This window comes from Esox lucius, chromosome 21, assembly GCF_011004845.1.
Source record: "Esox lucius isolate fEsoLuc1 chromosome 21, fEsoLuc1.pri, whole genome shotgun sequence".
NCBI lineage: Eukaryota > Metazoa > Chordata > Actinopteri > Esociformes > Esocidae > Esox > Esox lucius.
The window spans coordinates 350,188-371,101 of record NC_047589.1 but is presented as its reverse complement, the minus strand read 5'-3'; the positions used below and the strand labels follow the sequence as shown (position 1 = coordinate 371,101).

The 20,914-nt window shown below is 40.6% G+C and overlaps 1 protein-coding gene across 4 annotated transcripts in view; it reads left to right on the top strand.

The window, feature by feature from the left end:
- myo3a (myosin IIIA) overlaps positions 1-20,914 on the top strand; it is a 279,588-nt gene that overhangs the window by 162,818 nt on the left and 95,856 nt on the right. For all 4 annotated transcript variants that reach the window (XM_029116287.2, XM_029116285.2, XM_029116286.2 and 1 more), the window contains one exon: positions 5,252-5,378. In XM_029116287.2, the coding sequence (XP_028972120.2) occupies positions 5,252-5,378 (127 nt within the window). The remainder of the gene's footprint in view (positions 1-5,251; positions 5,379-20,914) is intronic.

Sequence of the window (20,914 nt, the reverse complement as noted above, 5' to 3'; positions counted from 1 at the left end):
GTCAACATGAATATTCATATCACCGAGCAGGAGTAGGTGGGGTGAGGAAGGTGTAATGATTGTGATTAGGTCTGCTAGATCAGATACAAATGATTTGTTGTGTTTTGGGGGACGATATACAAGAATGGTGGTCAGGGAGCATTATGCTTTGAAAGCAATGTATTCAAATGAGGAGAATGAGGTAAATGACAGTTCAGTTAATTTGTTAGTGGAATTGTATAATACAGCTAGGCCACCACCACGACCAGTGAGACGGGGGTGGCACAGATAATTATAACCAGGGGGAGTAGCTAAATTGAGTGATAAAAAATCATCTGTCAGTTGCCAGGTTTCCGTGAGAAAAAGGAAGTCCAGTTTGTTATCCAGTATTAATTCATGTAGCAGTGGAGCTTTATTGTTAATAGAACGGGTGTTGAGGAGAGCAAGATTGGTAGTTCGACAGGGTGCAGTGGGGGTACAGATGGTCATAGGTTGGAGGGGGCGAAGAAAAAAATGATTTATAGTTCGATATGGAGGGTATCTAGGAGGACGGGACTGGAGATTATATTGCTATAGGTGTTAGAGTTGGTAGATCAGTTACGTCGGGAGCCTCGATGTTGATAGAGACGTCTACAGAAAATGCCAGACGCACTGGCACGCTGGGTTACAACAGGAGGAGGTGGGTAGTTGTTATTCAAAGCTAGTAGATCCAAACGGGAGTAGAATATTGTAGGAGGACGAATGTTGGGTGTGAGCCTTAATAATCCAGGGTACAATGTCAACAGCAGAAGCAGGTGGAGGTATGGTTGCTGATACATGGCAAAGATTATGGATCCAGTTGAGTTGACAGAACAATCACACGGAAACACAAGACAGACTATAAAACCAACCTAGCCAGTACCAGACCCTAGCTGCTAAAAGACCCCACAGCACACACAGCCCTCACCAGTAGACAACAGACAAAAAGACAGTGGTGACTTACTCAGAGTAAATCGTCTGCTGGAGCCCAGGTCACAACAAACGGGTGAAGACCAGGATGACACAACGCAGGCCAAAGAGGGATATATGAACTGTAGAGCTAGCCAGTTAGCAATGTGGTAGTCTGGAGGAAAGTATAAGCCAATCAAGTTTAAAACGTGTTTCAGGTGAAATCCGGTGTGATGTTGATGTTATCCAAATGCAGAGGTGTCCATTGAAGTGGAGTAAAATCGGAAGTCCTTCAACACAGTTCAACGCGGTTGTAACATTAGCGTTTCAGCTACCCAGCTCACAAACCACGCCAAGATTAGCTACTAGCTTTATGATGTTAGTGATTTTCCGAGGCAGCCGACTGATGTCCAACTTCACATCCAGAATAGCCAGAGGGTAAAGACAATAACATAAAGCAAACTCATAAAAACAAAAGACAAACAATACGTTACAAGGACAGTTTCTAAGGAAAAGCGGCAATTCAGAAACAACGCCAGCAGATACTCTCCCCGGAAGTCAAACGACATTACGAACGGAAATCTGTGAGGTAGTACATGTAACACTCACCACGAGACAAACTGAAAATAACAGCAACAATGATCCATCCATTGATGATCTTCACTCGATGAGGTCCAGAGGAGGAAAAGCAGCCCCACATTTTGACATTCTAATCACCATGCTTGACTGTTAAGAATAAGGTTAAGGTTGTTTTGGTGGTTGGCAGTGTTGTTTTTTTTTCCAAACATTGCTGTTTTGATTGTGAACAAATAGGTCAATTGTGGACTCATCTGTCCAAAGAATGAACTTCCAGAAACCTTCAGGTTTGTTCAGCAAAGGTTAGACTGGCAGTTTGATTCATTTTTACAGCAGAGGCTTCCCTTCCATGAATGCCATTTCGATTCAGTTTTCTTGCCGTTGTTCAAACATGCAGAGTAATCTGACATGCAGCAAGGGAGGTCTGCAAATCTCCAGGTGTTATGTTCAGGTTGGCATTTACCTGATTTTATATTGTTCTTGTGGCACTTGGGAATATTTTGGAAGAGCATCCACTTCAAGGCCGAGTTGCTGTCATGTTCAATGCTCTCCTCTTGTAAATATTTTGCCTCTTTAATGGACTGATGGAGCTAAAAACTTTTTGAGATGATTGTGTAGCCTTTCCCAGACTGACAACTTGTTATGACAACTTGACATTAACTGAGTCAACACAACCTGTCCATATCTTTGTTATGACAAAGACATTGACATGATATTTTGTCTTAGTTAATGTCAAGTGGTCATAACAAAGACATCCCGAACCATGTCAACCTTGCATAAGAAATGACATAATCAACCGAATGACACCTAATGACAACATTCATAAACTTTCAAAATGATTCCTTCTTGTGTCATGTCATGGTTATGAGAGTATCACACCTCTTCAAATAAAGTGTTATCACATTTTTTTGCAGAACTTGATAAACTTACAAAAAGCTGCTTTTAGGAACACTCTTAGATATGCATCCCCCAGTATTTGTTTGGTAAAAATAACCACTGGAAAAGCAATTTTAAAATAATTGGTCCAAATTTCTGTAATTCTCCTTTGTCACCAGGTGGTGAATACAAAATGACTTATTTTCTACCAGATGGCGCAAAGTTTAGGTAATATTGATCCGTCTGAATGTGTGTGGTTGTGTATGCGTCAGGGTTTACGTAAGCTGGCAAATGCAGACGGTATTATGTTTGGTTGTCATGCAGATGAAGATATCAATGGCCTAAATGTCTGGTGGGAAATGTGCCAAATAAACAAAAACATTAATTAAAAGCATATTGAATAGGCTAATATTGTGTGACCTATATGATATGTTGCCAAGAAGGAAGCCTCTGCTGGCTCATCATGTTTGGCCGTGTGACTAAGCAAAACGTGTTTCAATGTTTAATATGCAATGGAACAACATATATCTATATCCATACAATTTAATGGGCATTATCTAATTAGGAAAAATGGTTGGAATTGACAAAATTCATCTTACAATATTAGCCAACATATTTTACACATGCTTGAGTGTTTTTTTTTTGTCGATCAGAGATGATGCCACAAATAAGTGTCTGAAACGCTTCTCTAATGTTAATGTTTAGAAATTAGGGTACATTATACATGCATTTCAAAACAATTCTATACTAGGTTTAAACATACTGAAATTAAGAAGCAAACGAATTTCAGTAAATGTGAGCCTGTAACTTTCTGCAGACCATGTCAAACACTCTTCTGCATGTATGGGCTAGATCCTTTGGAAACTGACATAATTCACATGTTATTTGTTGAGACTTTTGTAGCATTGGCCTAAAATATCTTATTCAGATTAGAAACATGATTTTGGAATCAAAATATTTTTACCCGGATATTACAAAATATTTTAAGGTTAGCCATACAATCTATTTTACTTAAAAAAAAAATGTAGGACTAACTCTATTCCTGATAAATACACAATTGTGTGAACATGTTATTTAATATTTTAGGCCATCTATATGCATTTACAAGGCTATTATTTGCTTCACGATTTTCAACTGTGGTTTGGTCCCTAACCTGATTGTAAAAACGTGCGCATACACACTCACACAATTTTTTGGACCTCTTGGTTAAATGGCCTTCTTCTGACAGTAATAGTGTCATTTGCAATCGATATACGGGCAATATGTGCCATCTACCGATCACTGTGTCAGCAACACCCTTCCATTCAAAACAGCTTGACAAATTGGTGACTGGCGGCTCAGCAGTTGGTGTACAGGGAGAAGAGTAGGGGGGACAGGACACAGCCTTCAGGGGAGCCGGTGCTGATGGTCAGGGGGTCAGACAGGTGCTTCCCCAGCCTGAGTGAGGATAGCTGTCTTGGAGCAAAGCGGGAATTATGGTGTTGAATACAGAACTGAAGTCCACAAACAGAAATCTGGTATAGGTTCCAGGGGAGTCAAGATGCTGGAGGATGAAGTGAAAGGCCATGTTGACCGTGTCGTCCACAGACCTTACCCTGGTCCGTGTTGGTACACAGCTGGCCTCACAGAAGCTGATGTATGATGTCACAGCATCTGGGTTCTGATCCAGACCATTAGTAGCAGACCAGAAAATGTCCCAATCAGTGCATTCCAGACACTGATTGGGCTCCTCTGTTGATTGATTCCTCCACATCTTTGACTTTTGCACAACTGGGTTAGAAAGTTATAATTTTTTGCCTGTATGTGGGTATTAGATGGACCATGATGTGGTCTGAGTCCTAGAGCAGCACTGGGCACAGCGTTGTTAATTGTATTGTAGGAGTGATCCAAAGTGTTTGCCTCTCTGTTTGGGATTTTAATAGAGTTTGTGGCTTAGGTTACCTTTCTTGAAGTTGCCAAGAACAATAACTAAGGAGTCCGGGTATAACTGCTCCGCCTGGAGAATCTGTTCGGCCAGCTGCTGTTGCGTCTCGTGCATGTTGGCTGACAATGGAATGTAAACACCAACCAGCTAATTCCTTTTTAATATTGTTTTTCTACTACATGCATGGTTAAATTAAATAAAAGCTTAATGGTGAACACTGAACAATAAGTAATTGCAGAAGGGGTTCACATAATTTCAAGCAGCACTGTATGTTGTATTCCCCGTGTGAAAGCTAAGTAAATTGCAGAAAGCTTCACATTAAAAATAACTCTCCCCTTGAGCATTTATCATTTGTCCACAAGCTGGAAAAACAAAAACAATCTCATATTGACTGAAATTGAGTGAAATGTGTAGAATTGTTACTGTGAGGAGATTACTGAGATTCTCTGCCCCAGCCTGCTTGTTGTTGTTGAGGAGATGATCTAGCCTCTTATTGTTACTGTGCGAGGGTTTCTAGCTTGGTAACATACAATTCGTCTGACTTTTTATCAATAGAAAAGCTAATAATTTGAAGATAATTTCGTATGTATTATTTTACATTGTGAAATGCTTGTTACTGTTACTTAAAATATAACGCAACAATTCTAAACATAGCTCCTTTAACGGTGCAAGCTTTTGGATAGCAGCCTCCAGATAGAACAGTTTAACTGTGAGCTTGTCTGAAACATCAGTCAAAGTCATTTTTATGTAGGATGTGGCATATGACAGATGCTAAAAGCCATAACACAGACTGTTGGTAAGATTTTCACATGTTGTTGTCAAAAAATGTGTTATTCTTGCCATAGATCCAATAGAATGTATAAAAAGCCAATATTTTAAACCAGAATTGAAAATCCTATGTTTGCATTCCACGTCTTTTGATAATCCAAACAATAAGATCACTGTTAACCATGCATTTTGAACCTTTAGGAGCTGGGCAGTGTGTACAGCACGTTGGCTGCAATCCTAAACTCGGGAGATATTGATTTTTCTTCTGTGACCTCCGAGCACCAGACCGACAAAAGCAACATCTCCAACATTGCAGTTCTGGAGAATGGTAAGACATATGCTCTTTTCAGCCCCTGACGTAACCTTTGTGATAAATAAATATAATCTGTTTGTAAATATATACACTTTCGTCACTATTTAAATTAAATGCTAGAAAAAATTTAATACAAAAGGTTACATTTATTACAAAGGTTGCATTCCCTTGCACTAACTTCCCTAGTAACTTTCTAAGTGGTATAACTTCAACCTTCAGGTCACCACCCCTACTACACATGCACACATTAACCAGTCTTCGCCAAAGACACTGCGCCAAATACCCCTTTTTTGTAGTCCTAGTTATCTTTAGTTATCTTACGAAGGAACTATGAACAGTCAAGGACAGTTAGAATCCTGACTGGCAACAGATCCAGCATGGGACATTCTTCTACTTTTAAGGAAACCCCACCACTGGACATTAGGTCATATTGTGACACACAAATCTCACCATTGTTACAAATCCCCCCCCCCCCCAGCGATGCAGCTACAGAATGTTCTTTAAAGAATACAAACAATTTAACAGGATTACAATGAAACAAGAAAATATGTTACCTATATTAATTCAAATCAAATTAATATTGGGACACAGTACTAAATATAGCAGTGTAATTAAAGATCGTGCAAATAGTTATGTTTAAAGTGGACATTCTTGCTTGTAGGTTCCCACACAACAATACAAGAATAGAAAGTTCTCAAAAGGACACTGGTGGCCAAAAGTTTGGAATAATGTACAGATTTTGAGGAGTAACAATAGAAAATAAATTGTTTATGTGAATAAAACCTTTACGCAAAACTTACCTCATAGCAATGCACCAATAGAAAGCCTAAAATCAAATGTTAAAACATTTTAATTAATGGAAATCAAAATAACTACACACTAATAAAGATATTAAAAACAATATAAAGTAAAGTGAGGTGTCTGGAAGCAGCAATTGTGACTTGAGCGTGTGTATGTAAATCAGTCCAGGTCAAATGTCCTTCGCTGGTGAGTTAATTTGATCAGGAAACCAAAAATTCAGTATCCATACCAGACATCATGTCCTCAGTTACCAGGTAAACCACAGCTTTTCTTCTCTTTAAATGTTTTGAGCAATCGGTGTTCAGGTTAGGGCTGTGGTGGTTGTGGACGAGTGGAATGGTTTTTGTTCTGGCAATGCCTCTCCTTCATTCGTCAGCTGATTTGTTCAGGTACTCAAACTCAGCAGAGCGCAAGCTCAGAGAGGAAACCAAAAATCCACCATACCATACCAGACATCTTGTCCTCAGTTGCCCCATCAAACTGCAACTTCTCTTCAGTCAAGAGTTCTTTCAGCCAACTAGCCAAACACTGTGAAAGTACAATAGACAATAAATTGACAATGTCAAAACAGTACAATGTCAAACTGCTAAAATCTAGAGCAGTCCAAACATTACAGCAAGTCATACTGTTCACATTTAAGGAAGCTAAAGGTGTTAGGATAAATTCAAATACATATTAAAATTATGAAGGTAAAACAGCATCATATGTTGCACACTTGTAAAAAAGATCTCCAAACTAGAAATTACTTTTGTAGTTGTATAAAACATTTGGAAATATTTGGAATCATGCTACTCATTAATAACACTTGCCAGAGTTTTATCGCTAAAATTTGAAAATTCAACACTACTGTTGTTTGCTCCATGGGGTTTAAGGCCGGGTGTTTCTGTAAAAGCAATTTGTGACAACTGCTGTTGTAAAATGGGCTTTATAAATAAATTTTATTGATTGATTGATTTTGCTAGAAGTGTGACAAAATTATTTTTATTTGGAAATCACTGTAATACATTTCAAAGCATTTGCAAGCTGATATACCCATGAGGACTTTTTCTGGCCAATGAACTAAATGCATGGTGAACATTCACTATAATGTATGGAAGGATTTCACTATAGTGTGTGAGAGTTTTTTCAGTAAAACCGGATGGCCTTCCGTTCAACAAAAATGTGCAATTCACAGTGCGATTCACGTGTTGATCGTCTGCCACATTGTTCGCAACACTAATATCTGCCCAACAGTCAGCAAGTAGCCTAACTGAGGGAGCAGACTTACTTCACACTGTTCTGGCATCAGCGGAGACCATCAGAACCTCGTCAAATGCGACAACAGTCGGGTAGCATTTCAGTAGTGTATATAAGAGCGTTTCACTTGTATGTATGAGAGCTTTTCAGTAGTGTATATAAGTGCGTTTCACATGTATGTGTGAGAGCGTTTCACTTGTATGTATGAGAGCTTTTCAGTAGTGTATATAAGAGTGTTTCACTTGTATGTATGAGAGCCTTTCAGTAGTGTATATAAGTAAGAGCATTTCACATGTGTTTGTGAGTGGTATTTCTGAATAATGTCCCTGACGGCCCCTCATACTGGAGGGTTTAAGTGGGATTACATTTGGTACACATGATCAGGGTTGTGAGTTTAGTTTATATGAAAGATGTTTCCATTTGGCCACATGGGGATACTAGTGAAAAGGAACAAACATACATGGGCATGTATGTTTACAGCTATGGACATGAGTTGGATATGCTTCTTATTAAAAAAAAAAGCAATCTGGCTACTGATAGCTTAATGCTGAAACCTGCTATATGTTGCTTGCAGGTTTATTTATTATTATTATTCTCCAAAACCATTTTCAGAGGCCCATAGCTCGGTCCCTTCTGGTTCAAAATGCTTCAAACTTTGCCTAATTGTTGACGGTCCAGGTCCAAAGTGCCTTGGCTATCATGGAAGCCATACACCTTATGGTGGCGCTGTGGCACTCATATCTCATGAACCGAACGTCGTAGAGTCAATCAACCAAGTTCCAGATATGCCCCTTCTCATGCTGACCAAAATAGTCTCTGGGGTCTTTCAAATCCAACCCTTAGATTTCCCTCCATTTTGAATTTTGTGAAAAATTTGTTAACGACATCTCAGAGGCCGCTGAACGGAATATGGCTGAAATCAGGCGAATTCAATTGTGGTGGGCAGGTCTATGAATTATGAACTCCATTAATCCCAAATGGAATATCAAACAGCCATGAAAAGAATCACGCCCATTGACATTTCTGCCATAAATGAACATAATTAACCGAACTACTCACCCCTGAACACTCGACGCTAAGTATCATTAAAATGCCTTATCACTGTAATTGTTGTAGCTACAACACGGAGGAGAACTATCGTCTTCAGGTAAAGATAGCAGAGTTAGAGGCTTGGCTTCTGACGCAAATGTCAGGCAAGAATTATGTTAGTGTAGGAATAGAAAAAACTGCGTCAGTGCCACCAGGAAGAAACTATAGTCTTGTTAGCCCCCCCGGCACAGCTCCTGCAACAGGGCAAGAACTTTTTCTTGGTCACTGGGAAAAAATGCCGTCGACCAGTTATACCTGAATCGTTGCTAAATCCAACTGAGACTTTCAACAGGTTTTCCCCACTGGAGTCGGAGTCGAAGCCCGAGCCGTCTTTGGAAGGGAATGATCGTTAGGCATGTTCTACCGGTGGCCTTGAAAAACTAAAAACTTTAGTCATCGGCGATTCCATTACCCGCAGTATTAGACTAAAGAATTAGCCGGCAATCGTACACTGTTTACCGGGGGGCAGAGCCACCGACATAGCCACAAATTTGGGGCTGGTGCTAGCGAAGTCTAAAACTGGCAAGTATAGAGAGTACAGAGATATTGCCACATTGGCACCAACGATGTTTGGATGAAACAGTCAGAGGTTACGAAGCAGAACATAGCATCAGCGTGTAAACTAGCTAGAAAGATGTGTCGGCATCGAGTAATTGTCTCTGGCCCCCTCCCAGCTAGGGGTAGTGATGAGCTCTACAGCAGACTTGCGCAACTCAATCGCTGGCTGAAAACGGAGTTCTGCCCATCGCAAGAGGTAGAGTTTGTAGATAACTGAAATAGGGGCCAGGCCTGATCTGCTGAGGAGCGACGGACTCCATCGGTGCTCTTCTTTTATCTAGGAACATTGACAGGAGTCTCACTCCTATAGCCTCACCATGAGATAGGGTGCAGGTCAGGCCGCAGGCTGTTAGCCAGCCTGCTAGCATAGTGGAGTCTGTCAATAGCATAGCCAGAGTAGTTAGTACAGGTTTACCTATTGCCACTGTGACTCGTTCCAGGCTGAGAAAAGTTAAACAAGGTAGTGCTAACAAAAACAACCTTATTAAGATAAAGCTTTCCTCCACCTCAGTCACAAATAAAAATAAAAATGACTGGGACTCCTAAATGTTAGATCCCTTGCTCCAAAGGCAGTTGCAGTAAATGTATTAATCTCTGATCATAAACTAGATGTTATTGGTTCATGTGAAACGTGGCTAAAGCCTGATGAATTCATTGCCTTAAATGTGGCCTCTCCTCTTAGCTATACTAGTGATCATACCCTTGTGCAAACCCCGAAAAGGAGGGGGTGTTGCTAATATTTATGACAGTAAATATAAATGTACTCTCAAACATATCACTGATTTTCATTCTTTTGAAGTTTTACTCATGAAAGTTAACCAGGCCGATAAATCGTTTTACATAGCTACTATTTATAGGCCCCCCAGGCCATACACAATGTTCCTCAATGAGTTTCCAGAATTCTTGTCTAACCTTCTAGTCATGGCAGATAGTATTCAAATTTTTGGCGATTTCCATATTCATATGGAAAAGTCCAATGATCCTCTTCAAAAAGCCTTTGAAGCCATTGTTGACTCAATGGGTTTTATCCAACATGTCTCAGGTCCCACACATTGCCACAATCACACCTAAGATTTAGTCCTGTCACGAGAAATAGATATTGTAGATCTAATAATTTCCCCCTGTTGAAGTCTAACACTTCCCCGAGTTGGTTTGTTGGAAAGGAGAATAAAACACCAGGAGTCAGGTCAATTATCATACCGCATATTCCGTTTATTACAAAAGCTTTTGGAGACAAGTGTCGCCGCACAATGTCTAAGGATCAACAATCAACACATCATTTTATACTTCCACTACGCCCAAAAAGATAGAGGCGTTAACTTACAAAGCAAGTGTGCCATTGGCCCAATCCCAGTTCTATTCCTTATAGGATAACTGCAAGTACCCCCTTGCCCCCCTTGTGGTTTCTGTGTTGTCTGTCCGACTATGTGTGTGTGTCTATGACTTGTGACCTGTTTCTCACAAGACAGACTTTCTCTCCCCGGCAACCGCTTGAACAGGGTTTCCTATTCTCCTACTTGCTCCTTCAGTTTCAGCTCATATTACAAACAATTAATATTTTGTTTCATTGGTTACAACAGCTTACAACAGTTCACTAACTTATACAATCAATACATCTACATTGGTTACAACAGCTTACAACAGTTCACTAACTTATACAATCAATACATCTACACCCCCCAAATCCTGGATTATCGGATCACTGCACCACTAAAAACTAAAATACGCAACAAGAAACATACTCCCTGGTACACAGACAATACTACAGCACTTAAGCAAGCCTCCAGAAAATTGGAATGAAAGTGCCGCTCCACCAAGTTGGAAGTATTCAGACTAGCCTGGATAGATAGTACACTACAATACCGAAAATCACTCACGTCTGCTCGATCAGCTTATTTCTCCAACCTGATTGAGGTGAATAAAAACAATCAAAAATGTCTCTTTCATACAGTTGCAAAGTTAACAAAAAAGCAAAGCTCAGCAAGTGAAGTGGGTCTTCACTTTAGTTGTAATGAATACATTAACTACTTTGATGAAAAGATCATCACCATTAGAAAACAAATAACTGACTCCTCCTTAAATAGTTATGGTCCTCAAAATCTCAGTTGTCCTAAAAATGTCCTGAACCTCCCTGAGGAGGTGTCAATGGAGAACCGTATCGCTCGACACATTCACTATATTTGTAATGAGTTCTAAACCCAGTAGACCCAATTCCTATGCAATTTCCTGTGCTAGGTCAGCCAATGTTGAACATAATATATTGCGCCCTTTCCTCCGGATGTGTACCAAACTCACTAAAAATAGCGGAAATTAAGCCACTTCTAAATAAATCTAATCTGGATTCCGACATATTAAACAATTATAGGCCAATATCGAACCTCCCGTTCCTCTCAAAAATCTTAGAAAAATGTGTTTCCCAACAACTGAATGCCTTCCTAAAGACAAATAACATTTATGAAATCCTCCAGTCCGGTTTCAGATCCCATCATAGTACTGAGACTGCATTTGGGAAGATAACAAATGACCTTCTAATGGCCTCAGACAAAGGTTCTGCATCCGTCCTGTTGCTTCTTGATCTTAGTGCTGCTTTTGACACTATTGATCACTCCCTTCTCTTAGAGAGACTGGAAACCCATATTGGGCTACGTAGACATGTTCTAGCCTGGTTTAAATTTGATTTATCTGAAATATATCAGTTTGTTAGTGTGGATGGCATATCCTCAGACAAGTCAAAGGTATGCTTTGGTGTTCCTCAAGGCTCAGTTCTGGGCCCATTATTGTTCTCACTATATATGCTCCCTCTGGGTGATGTAATCCGAAATCACAATGTAAATTTTCACTGTTATGCTGATGACCCACAGTTATATAAGCATAGAGAAGCCCCAAAATTAGCTACTTTGGAAGCATGCATTTCAGATATTAGGAAGTGGATGACAGAGAACTTCTTGCTCTTAAACACAGAAATGCTCATTTTAGGACCCAAGAAACAAAGAGCGTTGTTAGCAGATCCCACTGTGAACCTCAACGGCTGCATGGTCATATCCCAAAAAAATGTAAAAACCTTGGCGTTACCCTTGACCCTGACCTCTCCTTTGAAGAACATATAAAATATGTCTCAAGAGTTGCTTATTTTCATCTTCGAAACATTGCAAAAATCAGAAACTTTCTATCAAAAACTGATGCAGAAAACCTCCATGCTTTCGTAACTTCTAGACTAGATTACTGCAATGCTCTTCTTTCCGGTTACACTGACAAATCAATAAATAAACTTCAATTAGTGCTGCACACGGCTGCTAGAATAAAAAAGATTTGAACACATTACTCCTGTACAAGCTTCCTTACACTGGCTGCCTGTTAGGGTTAGGGCTGATTTTAAGGTTTAACTGTTAACCTATAATTCGATACATGGACTTGCTCCTACTTACCTTGCTGAAATGATCCAGCCATACATACCTACACGTAACCTATGATCGCAAGATGCAGGCCTTTTAATTGTACCTAGAATTTCTAAACGAACAGCCAGAGGCAGGGCCTTTTCTCATAGAGCTCCATTACTGTGGAATGATCTGCCAATTAAGGTTAGAAATGCAAACTCAGTGCAAACTTTCAAGTGTCTACTAAAAACGAATCTCTACAGCACGGTTTATAATTAGGTGTAGCCTGGCCCAGGGGCGTGAAGGTGACCAGTAGGCTTGATACTGTCCACCCTTGCGGTCTCGCCAGGTGGGCTCTCGTCGCCACTGGGATGCCCTCCCTCCAATGCCTTTCGGGGGAAGAGTCACTGGCTTGTTGTTGTCTCTCTGTTGCGGTTGGTGGGTGTCCCTTTGGTTGATGCCTGGCAATGTGGGTGGATTGATTATCCTGCCTGTTGCGCCCATTCCGGGGCCTCCCCCGGGTAGGGCCACAGTGTCGCCGGACACCCAGGTCTCAGTTCCAAGGTCTTACGCTGCTATACTATTGTGCTGGGGGATTGGGTCAGTTCTCCTTCCCCACTAAGTTCTCCTTCTCCACTATAAATCGTTGTTGATTTGAGGAATGCATTTTCTGAATTTTCCCAGTCTCCTCCCGTTTTCAGCTTTAGGAGTACCTACAGAGTACCTGGTTTGGGGGGCCCGTTGCTGTCCCTGTCCTTGTCCATCTGGTCATACTTCTGACCTAAATTTAAATAGACTCTGGATTTAGCCCAGATGAATTTATTAATTATTCCAATTGGACTCTTAATATCTCACCCTGCACATCCAGAAGAGGACTGGTCACCCATCTGAGCCTGTGTCCTCTCCAGGTTTCTTCCTAAAATTCTGCCTTAGGGAGTTTTTCCTAGCCACTGAAATTCAACACTACTGTTGTTTGCTCCTTGGGGTTTAAGGCCGGGTGTCTCTGTAAAAGCCCTTTTTACAAATAAATGTTATTGATTGATTGATTGATACTTGCTTTACAGATAAACCCCAAGGCCAGGAATTAACCCTGAAAGGTACAAACTAATCACTAAATGAGGTAACTGAGACACTCATTGTTTGCAATTGTTTTAATTGATGGAGCCAAGTATTCTTTAGCTTAACAAGCTAAACCCTTTCCCATTCAGTCAGTGTTATTAGGAATTCAACCCAGGTGTCATATTATTTTGGCCACTGCGTGTGACGCTAGAGAAAGATGATTTTAGCTATCACTCAGGTGGCTAGCATGCTAAAGGCTAGGTGGCTAATGCAACATGTCTAATGCAAGTTGGCTTACACTATGTGGTTAACGCTAGGTGGCTAAATCAATGTTGCTAACGCTAGGTGGCTAACACAAGGTTGCTAATGCAGGGTGGCTTACACTATGTGGCTAACCCAATGTAGCTAATGCAATGTCGCTAATGCTAGGTGGCTAACATCTTTGACACTTCACACCTACACATAATGTAATGACTTTATAGCAGTTGTAAATGTCACAGATGTTAAGATTTTCACAAAATTTCTGACATGCAATTTTGAAACACTGTTGCTGTTGAAGTTAATCAGTACATGATGAATGTTTGATACTTAATGTAAACCATCTACACTTTCTCGACCCCCTACTCGTACACCACCAACACACTATTTTCTCTTAAAACACAAAAACACATCATGGTGATTTCCATCATCTCCTCTGTCACCACAACCTCCCAAACACATTCTCCTTTATGCCCATATGCTCTCCTTCCTCCACACTATCACACACACATTATAGTCTGTCTTCACACACAATCCACACTCTCCTCCCCCCACTTCTCACCAAGACACACTCTCTGCTCCACACACATATTCCTACCCTACCCTCTACTCCCTCCAAAAACACTTTCTCTCGTCACTCTTTACACACTCTCTTACATCACATAAAATCACACACACATTCTCCTGTCATTCAGCATGCAGACATTCCTGTTTTAATCCAAGAAACCACACTCCTTCCCCACAAACACTATGGGCCGGTTTCACAGACACAGATTATGCCTAGTCTAGGACAAAAATAACAAGCTCATTGGAGTTTTCTATTGAACTTGATTTCTTTGTCCTAGACTAGGCATAATCCGTGTCTGCGAAACTGGCCCTATGTCCCATATCTCTACACATAACCCACACAAATTCTCCACTCTATACACATATTGTTTTTGCTGGACCACGTAAGCGGAGCCAGCCAAGAAGAGCGAATGTTTCTTACTGACTTACTGACTGAATAACCCTCATTAAATAGTGTAGAGGCTAGAGATGTTGACTACCATGCAGCTGACCGGTTTTCGAGTCTCGCCACAAACAAAATAAATTATTAGGATTTGTTCAGACTAGACAAAAACTTTGCTGGCTACAACCTTTAGTAGCTATGTTATAGTAAGCCTAAAATAAGTGTTTATGGTTATATTGCGACTATTCCTAGTGGATTTTCGATGTTGCATCCGTGTATGCTTTTTGGGGTAATATAGACCACAACCCCTTGTGCAGTAAAAGAGGAGGGGATCCACGATTTCACTTGACAAAATAGTTATCTTCACCTATATTGATTGTTATTGTATCAATGTCATTCCTGAATGAAAGAAAAACTAACGTTTTTGTGCTATGAAGTGAAATATCTTTGGCAGTGTAAAGGTCATGTTGTGGAAATTCTTGCACTGATGTATACTTGGTCGTCCTATACATGTATAAATGGGTTACTAGTTAAAGATGCCGGGAGGGATCTGGTGTTTGACTAGGAGACATCCTTGACCAGCACCAGTGGATTAGAGAGTTACTCGTAAATCTGTATACCTTTAGTGTCTATCTGTGGATTGTCCAGACATTGTGACTCCTCAGGAGTTGAGAAGGATAAGGTGGGGGGACAGCCCGCCCTTTGGGTGAAAGCCTATGTGACACAAGACAGATGGGCAACAACTTACCACACCCCTTTTAGCTGTAATAAATATGAACTGTTCATGTGTTAAGTCAGAGACTCCTCGGACGATTATGTTTGTAAGCGTTTGACGCGTCTCTCTTATTTGCAAATAATTAATTAACTGTTAAATTGTGCCAAGAGAATTTTGTCTTTGTACTTCCTCATTAAAGAGTTCTGATCGATGGAATTGCCATCACACTCATCTTCTGCCTCGCTAGCAATTGCTCAATTCTTATGACTATTCCAAGTAGTAAGTAGATACTAGTAGGCCTATTACTGGCTAATAAAACCCATACAGTTCATTGATGCAATTTGTTGTGGAATAAAAATTTCTAAGAAAACATTAACCAGTTTAACACTGATTAATGGTGTCTACATAAATATTTAAACTTAGCATGATGTTAATGTGTGACAAAATGTTCTAACGATGATGGTGAAGTACCGGTATGTGTTGAAGTAAAATGAACAGTTTTGTTTTACTCTATAAACTATTGACAACACTAATCCCAAATTACAAAATAAATATTGTCATTTAGAGTATTTGTTTGTAGAAAATAATAACTAGTCAAAAAAAACAAAAAAATATGTATTGTTTTCAGACCTCAAATAATGCAAAGAAACCAAATTCTTATACATTTTTCAACAATAAAATACTAATGTTTTAACTTAGGAAGAGTTCAGATATCAATATTTGGTGGAATAACCCTGATTTTGAATCACATGCGTCTTGGCATGCTGTCCACCAGTTTGTCACATTGCTGTTGGGTGACTTTATGCCACTCCTGGCACAAAAATTCAAGTAGTTCGGCTTTGTTTGATGGCTTGTGACCATCCCTTTTCCTCTTGATCAAATTCCAGAGGTTTTCAATGGAGTTCTGGTCTGGATATTGTGCTGGCCATGACAGGGTCTTGATCTGGTGGTCCTCCATCCACACCTTGATTGACCTGGCTGTGTGATATGGAGCATTGTCCTGCTGGAAAAAACAATTCTCAGAGTTGGGGAACATTGTCAGAGCAGAAGGAATCAGATTTTCTTCCAGGAATCTTGTACTTGACTTGATTCATGCCTCCTTCACAAAAAAAAATCTGCCCGATTCCAGCCTTGCTGAAGCATCCCCAGATCATCACCAATCCTCCACCAAATTTCACAGTGGGTGTCAGACATTGTGGCTTGTAAGCCTTTAAAGGTCTCCATCTAACCATTTGATGACAAGGTGTTGGTTAAAGCTAAAAATGTGACTCGTCAGAGAAGATGACCTTACTCCATTCCTCTACGGTCCAATCCTCATGGTCTTTTGCAAACTTAAGTCTGGCTCTTCTTTTCTTCTCATTGATTAAGGGCTTTTTTCTAGCTTTGCATGACTTCAGCCATGCCCCTAGGAGCCTGGTTTGAACTGTCCTTGCCATGCACTTCACCCAAGCTGCTGTTTGCCATTGTTTTTGTAGGTCACTTGATGTCATCCTGCAGTTGTTGAGTGACATTCGCATGAGTTGACGGTCATCATGTTCAGTGGACAGACGTTTTCGCCCCAATGCCAGTCTGTAGCTTTGTTGTCCTCAATGTCTGTTTCTTTAACTTGTTCTTATGAACCACCATCTTAACATTTTTTAGAATGGAAGCAACTGTATCCCCGTGTAAAGCCAGAATTGAACCCTTCTTTTCGTCACGCAAAGCGTTTCTTTTCAACTATTTTGTCATGCTGAATAGTTATTTTATTTCTTAAAATTACCTTTTAGGTACTCCTGGCACTGTTTTTGCCATCCAGCTGGTCCTATTGCAAGTGGATAGTGATGACCACACCAGTGGTTTTTATACTTTTAAAATTAGGAGTGTTTTTTTTCCAAAGCTGTATATCCACTCTGTAATACCATGAATCTTATATATTAAAAAGAAAATGTTTATTACCTTACCATTTTTATTGTTTCTAAACAAATTAACCAGCCATGGAGTGATTGGAGTCCTTTTTTATGGTACTGTATAGCTATTAGCTAGTCATCTACAGTAATCTTTGTGCAAGTGTACACTTCCATCCATCCATCCATCATCTTCCGCTTATCCGGGGCCGGGTCGCGGGGGCAGCAGTCTAAGCAGGGATGCCCAGACCTCCCTCTCCCCAGACACTTCCTCCAGCTCTTCCGGGGGGACACCGAGGCGTTCCCAGGCCAGGCGGGAGACATAGTCTCTCCAGCGTGTCCTAGGTCTTCCCCGGGGTCTCCTCCCGGTGGGACGGGACCGGAACATCTTCCCAGCCGTGCATGATAATGCACGGCTCCATGTTGCAAGGATCTGTACACAATTCCTGGAAGCTGAAAACATCCCAGTTCTTGCATGGTCAGCATACTCACCCGACATGTCACCCATTGAGCATGTTTGGGATGCTCTGGATCGGCTTACGACAGCGTGTTCCAGGTCCTGCCAATATCCAGCAACTTCGCACAGCCATTGAAGAGGAGTGGACCAGCATTCCACAGGCCACAATAAACAACCTGATCAACTCTATGCGAAGTAGATGTGTTGAACTTCGTGAGGCAAATGGTGGTCACACCAGATACTGACTGGTTTTCAGACCCCCCCAAAACAGTGAAACTGCACATTTTAGAGTGTCATTTTATTGTGGCCAGCCTAAGGCACACCTGTGCAAATATCATGCTGTCTAATCAGCATCTTGATATGCTACACCTGTGAGGTGGATGGATTATCTTGGCAAAGGAGAAGTGCTCACTAACACATATTTAAACAGATTTGTGAACATTATTTGAAATAGGCCTTTTGTGTACAGAGAAAGTTTTAGATCTTTGAGTTCAGCTCATGATAAATGGGGAAAAACAAAAGTCTTGCGTTTTTTATTTTGTTTAGTGTATTTGTGTAATGAGGGAGGGTGTGGCAACAGTGAATAACACCTTATATCAAGTTGTGCATAATTATTAGGCAGCTTCATGACCTCAGGTAAAATGGGCCAAAAAATGTATTTAACTGACACTGAAAAGTCATAAATTGTACGGATGTAACACTCTTGAAATAGCTAAACACATCCACACATCCATCCAAGTATTCCACTGTTTGGCTAGCAAGCAAGGGCCTGAAAGGTGCCTGAATAATGACCTGGCCCCCTTCCTTACCTGACTTAAGTCCTATTGAGAACTTGTGGACCCTTCTCAAGCATGAGATTTACAGTCAGGGAAGACAATACACCTTTTTAAACAGCATTTGAGAGGCTGTGGTTGCTGCTTCAGCGAAAGTTGATCGTGAACAGATCAAGAAACTGACAGACTGTATGGATGGAAGGCTCATGGCAGTTATTGAAAAGAAGGGTGGCTATATCGGTCACTGAATATTTTTGAAAGGCAAAAAAAATTATTTAATTTTCATTTTGTGTTACTTAATTGTTGCACTTATTCTAAAAATGTAGAATAAACAAGTGAGTTGGAGAAATTATTTTGGTAATTTAGTTGCCTAATAATTCTGCACATTAATTGTTGCATAATAATTTTGCACACTTATGTGAGAAAGATCAAAACACATTTTTCCTTTGTTAAACATTCAGGTTTCAGGTTCAATTATATTTTGGATTGATTTAGAGTATTGTGTTTGTTCAACAAAAAAATAAATCTTGAGAAATACGATTTGCCTAATAATTGTGCACGCAGTTTAGCGGACCAAGGAGCCCAACAGGTGTATTAGGGATGTTAACAGACAGGGCATAATAAAGGCAACTGCCCCACAAACCCATGGCCCGAACTGGGCAGAAGCAAGGCCCAAATAATTGGCATAAAGCAGGGCAGCAGCCACATTCTCAACCCCCTCAGGGTCCTGTGAACCCATGGGCTGGACTAAACCAGGGATATTGAGGGTGCCCACAGAATCCTATTGGGAAGGGTCAGTTTACAGCAATAACTGTGCAAATTGATAAGGAATCGATGTTGCAGGTTCAGGTCAACAATAGAGATAGACCAATGATGGTAGTCACAAGCGCTACTTACACTTTTGTAAATCAAAATTATGCCTCACATCTCCTCATGTCAGGAAAATATGCTAAGACAATAGGGACAAACACAGCTAATACCCATGATTGCTCCAGTGAGTCTAGCTATGAGCAGACGCTCTGCTAAAATTCCTATATTAGTTTCAGAACAAATTCCAATAAATGTATTGGGAAGAGGTGCGTTGTGTCAATTAGGATTACAGATTCATTGCTCCCATGAGGGAATAATAATAGAGGAGACAGGAGTTAAAAGACAGATGATGATGCAGCAGGCATCTTTGGCAAATGGATAGGAGACATAGAGGAAGGGGTTAGAAAAGTCACTTGCAAATGGGGAAAGTACATCGAGGCACAAATGGCATAGGCCAGAAGGCTCTCAATGGTTTACTCTGTAAATTGTACCCATATCAAGACAGAATTTTGGAACAGTTATGGTTGATGGATGTAAATGGGAAACCAGGATGCAAGGGGCAGCAATGGAAGTAAGTGATGCACTTGGGTTTTGATGTGCTTGGGTCAGTCCCACACATCACCCTGCTGGTAAATAAAGGAGTCAAAGCTAAAGATTTGGGTCCAATGCTGAAAAAAGCAAAGCAAAAGATTTAATCAAAGTTCTCTGTTTTGCAAGAAAGATTGGAGAACCGCAGGAAGTGGAAATCACTACAGGACAGCAGGTGCAGACGGAAACTATTGATAAATATTAAATGTTCAGGAAAGAGATGGAACAGGTGGTTCCAGAGCAGGTATGGTTGCAACATGACACAGATGTAGGACTGGTCAAGTCAGTGAATCCAGTGTACATCAGGGTGAAGCCAGGAACGAAGCCTGTGTGGAATTATTACATGAAGCCAGAGGCAGTGGCAGGTATTAAGCCCACAATTGGAGGCTTGGCAGAAGAAGATGTTAGAAGAAACAGTCAGTTACTGTAATACATCACTGTTCCCAGTCCTGTAAGCTGATAAGCAAAAGTGGAGACAGGTCCACGATTTATGGCCAATAAATGAGATTGTACAAGACTGTCAGGCAGAGGTCCAAACCCATGCACATTGCTGACAACCATTCCACCGGAGGCCAAGTATCTTACAGTGATTGATTTATGTGGTGCCTTCTTATGTGTTCCTTTAGCAGAGGTGTGCAGACAATTGTTTGCTTTCACTTATGGGAGAAAGCAATATACAGCTCCTGAAACAATTAATAGACCTCACTCAAAACCTTCCTTTTCAAGTTTTTTGGAAAGGAAAACATGCAGTAGTCTCTTAGTTTTTTCCAGAGCTGTAGATATACATGGTTGCCTCAGGGCTTCAAACACTCCCCACACATTTTCAATCAGGTGCTCAAGGCTGGAGGAGCTTGTCTTAGAAGGAACACCGATCCAGTACGTTGATGATCTGCTGATATTTGCTCCCATGTTGGAACAATGCCATGCAAATTCCATAAAGGTTTTACAGAAGTTGGCTGGAGGACACAAGGTGTCCCAGAAAAGGTTGCAGTACTGCCAAA